The sequence below is a fragment of the Frankliniella occidentalis genome, unplaced genomic scaffold, assembly GCF_000697945.3.
Source record: "Frankliniella occidentalis isolate FOCC.00 unplaced genomic scaffold, Focc_3.1 Scaffold71, whole genome shotgun sequence".
Classification (NCBI taxonomy): domain Eukaryota; kingdom Metazoa; phylum Arthropoda; class Insecta; order Thysanoptera; family Thripidae; genus Frankliniella; species Frankliniella occidentalis.
In genome coordinates, this window is record NW_026267201.1 from 337,653 (window position 1) to 340,639 (window position 2,987).

A 2,987-nucleotide genomic window follows, 5' to 3' on the forward strand; every position below is an offset into this window, starting at 1 on the left:
TTTCTTTTTCTTACTGCTTTTAGCTTTTTTACCTTATTTTTGATGTTTTTCATTTTCTAGGGTCAGTTGCTGCATCTCAGGCTACATTGCTGTTGACTGGTTCTCCAACAACAGTTAGTTCAAATATTCAAACAGTATGCAGTTCCACAAGTTCATCTCCAGCTCAATGGACAACAATTGCAACAAGTCCTAGTACAGGACAAAGACAAACTACCCTTTTACCCCAGTCACAACAAATGACTCCCAAGAAACCTACTGAAATCAAACGACCTGCCTCCAAATCAAATGATACTTCGGCTCAACCTCTGCATCCTTTAACTGGAGGCATAACTCAAACAATCAGCCTTGATCCTAACGCCCAAAGACAGTTAAAGCAGCAACAACTACTTATGATCAAACAAAGACAACAGCAACAGGCCCAACAGCAAGTACAACAGCAAGCTCAGCAACAAGCTGCTCAGCAACAAGCTGCTCAGCAACAAGCTGCTCAGCAACAAGCTGCTCAACAACAAGCTGTTCAACAACAAGCTGCTCAGCATCAGGCTGCGCAACAGCAAGCTGCACAACAACAAGCTGCACAACAACTTCACCAGCAACAAATTCAACAGCATCAGCAACAGTTACAACAGCAGCAGCTGCAATTACAGTTACAAGAACAACAACTTCAACTTCAACAGCAGCAGCAACAGCAACAACTTCAACAGCAGCAACAACAACAACTTCAACAGCAACAACAACTTCAACAGCAGCAGCAACAAATTCAACAGCAGCAACAAATTCAATTGCAACAACAGTTTCAAGCCCAGCAACTGCAACAAGTACAACCACAACTGCAGGCGATCCAACCTCAAGGCCATGAACTGGATCAACATATTCAAACTCTAGAATTGGACCGGAAGCAACAGGAGCAATTGCAACAACAAGTGCAACAGCTCCAGCAGCAGAAGCAGCAGCTGCAGATTCAGCAGAAAGTTGCTCTATCAACATCTCAAAAACAGCTACAACAACAAACTTTGCAGCTAATACAACAACAACTTAAAGAAAAGTCTGGTGCTCTTAGTCTTTCAAATATTCAGCTAGTAGACCAAAGTGGGACTGTAATGGCAGTTCAAACATCAGAATCGCAAAATACTGTTGGTCGACCTAGGCAAAATTTGGTTCTTGTTAGACAAGCTGGTAATGATCAAGGTGCACAGCTGACTGCAATGTTACAAAAACAACAGCAACTTCTATTGTTAAAGCAAAAGCAACAATCAGTAAAAGATTTGTCTGAAGCCCAACAGCAGCAACTTCAGCTGAGACAGAAGCAGGTGCAAGATATGTTAAAGCAACAGTTAAAGGCACAACAAGCTGCAAAAGTGCAGACAGCAGGTGCTCAGACACAAATTCAACAGCAACTTGTTGTTGTATCTGGATCATCTCAACAGCAAGTCAAGCAACAACTAGCAGCACAGCAAAAACAGGCTCAAACTCAATTGGTTGTTCTAAAACAGCCAAGAGGGCAAGCTGGACAGTTAGTCAACACAGTAGGAGGCATATTACCCCAGCAAATGTTTGTTGTAAAGACAAAAGCTGGCGCTGGTCAAAAGCAAGTACTTACCCAACTCACAGCTGAGCAGCAGGCTGGGTTGTTGGCTTTGCAAAGGCAACAGCAGCAACAGCAGCAGCAGGTGCAACAGCAGCAACAGCAACAAATTCAAATTCAGGTATGGTGTAAAAAATATTTTTATTTTATTGTGAAGTGCTGTGTTTGTATTTATGAATCTTTTTACCTTAGCAACAACAGCAACAGCATCAACCTCAGCAGCAGCAAACAATTGTCCAGCAATCACAATTACAGCAGCAACCCCCTCCTCTTCAGTTACAACATCAACCCGCAACTACTGGAATTACTCAACTGCAATTGTCTGATCAGAGCCAACAGCAGAGACAGCAACTTCAACAAGTATTGCAATCTCAGGGCAAGGTAAGATAATTTAAAGAACGCAGACAGATAGCTGTTGAGTTTTGTACTAAGAAATGGTTCTGGGGGATCATGACATTGTACCTCCCGGATTTGCCATAAACTTGCTTGATATGCAATTTGCAGTGGAATCTACCCTGGCAAATATATAGTTTGACCCCCCATCCCAGATCCAACAAGCAAATAAATTATGTCTGTCGAATTACTCTGTCATTCCTTTGGGATGTGAGTCTTAATATCTTGTTTTCTTATGTATCTAGAATGTCCGTGGCACAAGTATACTAGGCCAAGGTATTCTTACCACTGCAGCACTGACAAGCTCAACTGTAACTACTGCCAGTGCTAAACAAGGCCCCCCTCCAATGGTGGCAAAAGTTGTCACAAATTCTCAAGGTCAGCAACTGATCACCATGGAAGCATTCCAAGCACAGAATAAGGGTAGGTACAATTTTCTATGAATATAAATCATTCTTGTACAGGAAAATACTTCATGCCAACTTATTCATAACTCTATCATGTTGAACTCTAGGAACGTTAAGGGTTGCTCCCGCGGCTGGCAAAGCACAACCCAATCAGCTCATTCAGCTTGCAAGCTCAGGTGCAGGTGGAGTCCCTCAATTTGCTGTTGTTTCTCAAGGGAATATTATATCATTGGCTAGTTCCATCAATACTCAACGTATCATTCCCCAAGTGAGTCTTTGTACTGTTTGTAGAGGATTCATTCCTTCTGAAGTAGAGCCTGAGAAAACACTGACTGCTGGTTTCTGTTTTAGGCTTTAACTCTTTCTGCAAGTGCTACAACAACAACAGCTGTAACTGCAAGTAAGGTATCTACAGGTACTATTAATGCTACTGTAGCACAGCCCTCTGGTAATTTGCGAATGGTTGGAGGGGCAGGCTTAAATATTGCCCACATAGGTGGTAAACCTGTGTTGTTGGCTAGCAAGCAACAAGGTTTGCAGGGACAGGTGTGTAAAAGTTTCAACTCGTAATAATTTAAAATTGATTGCTTTTTTTCTTAACT

General features: G+C 42.1%; 1 protein-coding gene across 3 annotated transcripts in view; it reads left to right on the forward strand.

Annotated features, from left to right (window-relative positions):
- LOC113217472 (polyhomeotic-proximal chromatin protein) overlaps positions 1–2,987 on the forward strand; it is a 21,064-nt gene that overhangs the window by 12,606 nt on the left and 5,471 nt on the right. For all 3 annotated transcript variants that reach the window (XM_026437381.2, XM_026437379.2, XM_052268513.1), the window contains 5 exons: positions 61–1,706; positions 1,778–1,966; positions 2,224–2,401; positions 2,493–2,653; positions 2,737–2,931. In XM_026437381.2, coding sequence (XP_026293166.2) covers positions 61–1,706; positions 1,778–1,966; positions 2,224–2,401; positions 2,493–2,653; positions 2,737–2,931 — 2,369 coding nt within the window. The remainder of the gene's footprint in view (positions 1–60; positions 1,707–1,777; positions 1,967–2,223; positions 2,402–2,492; positions 2,654–2,736; positions 2,932–2,987) is intronic.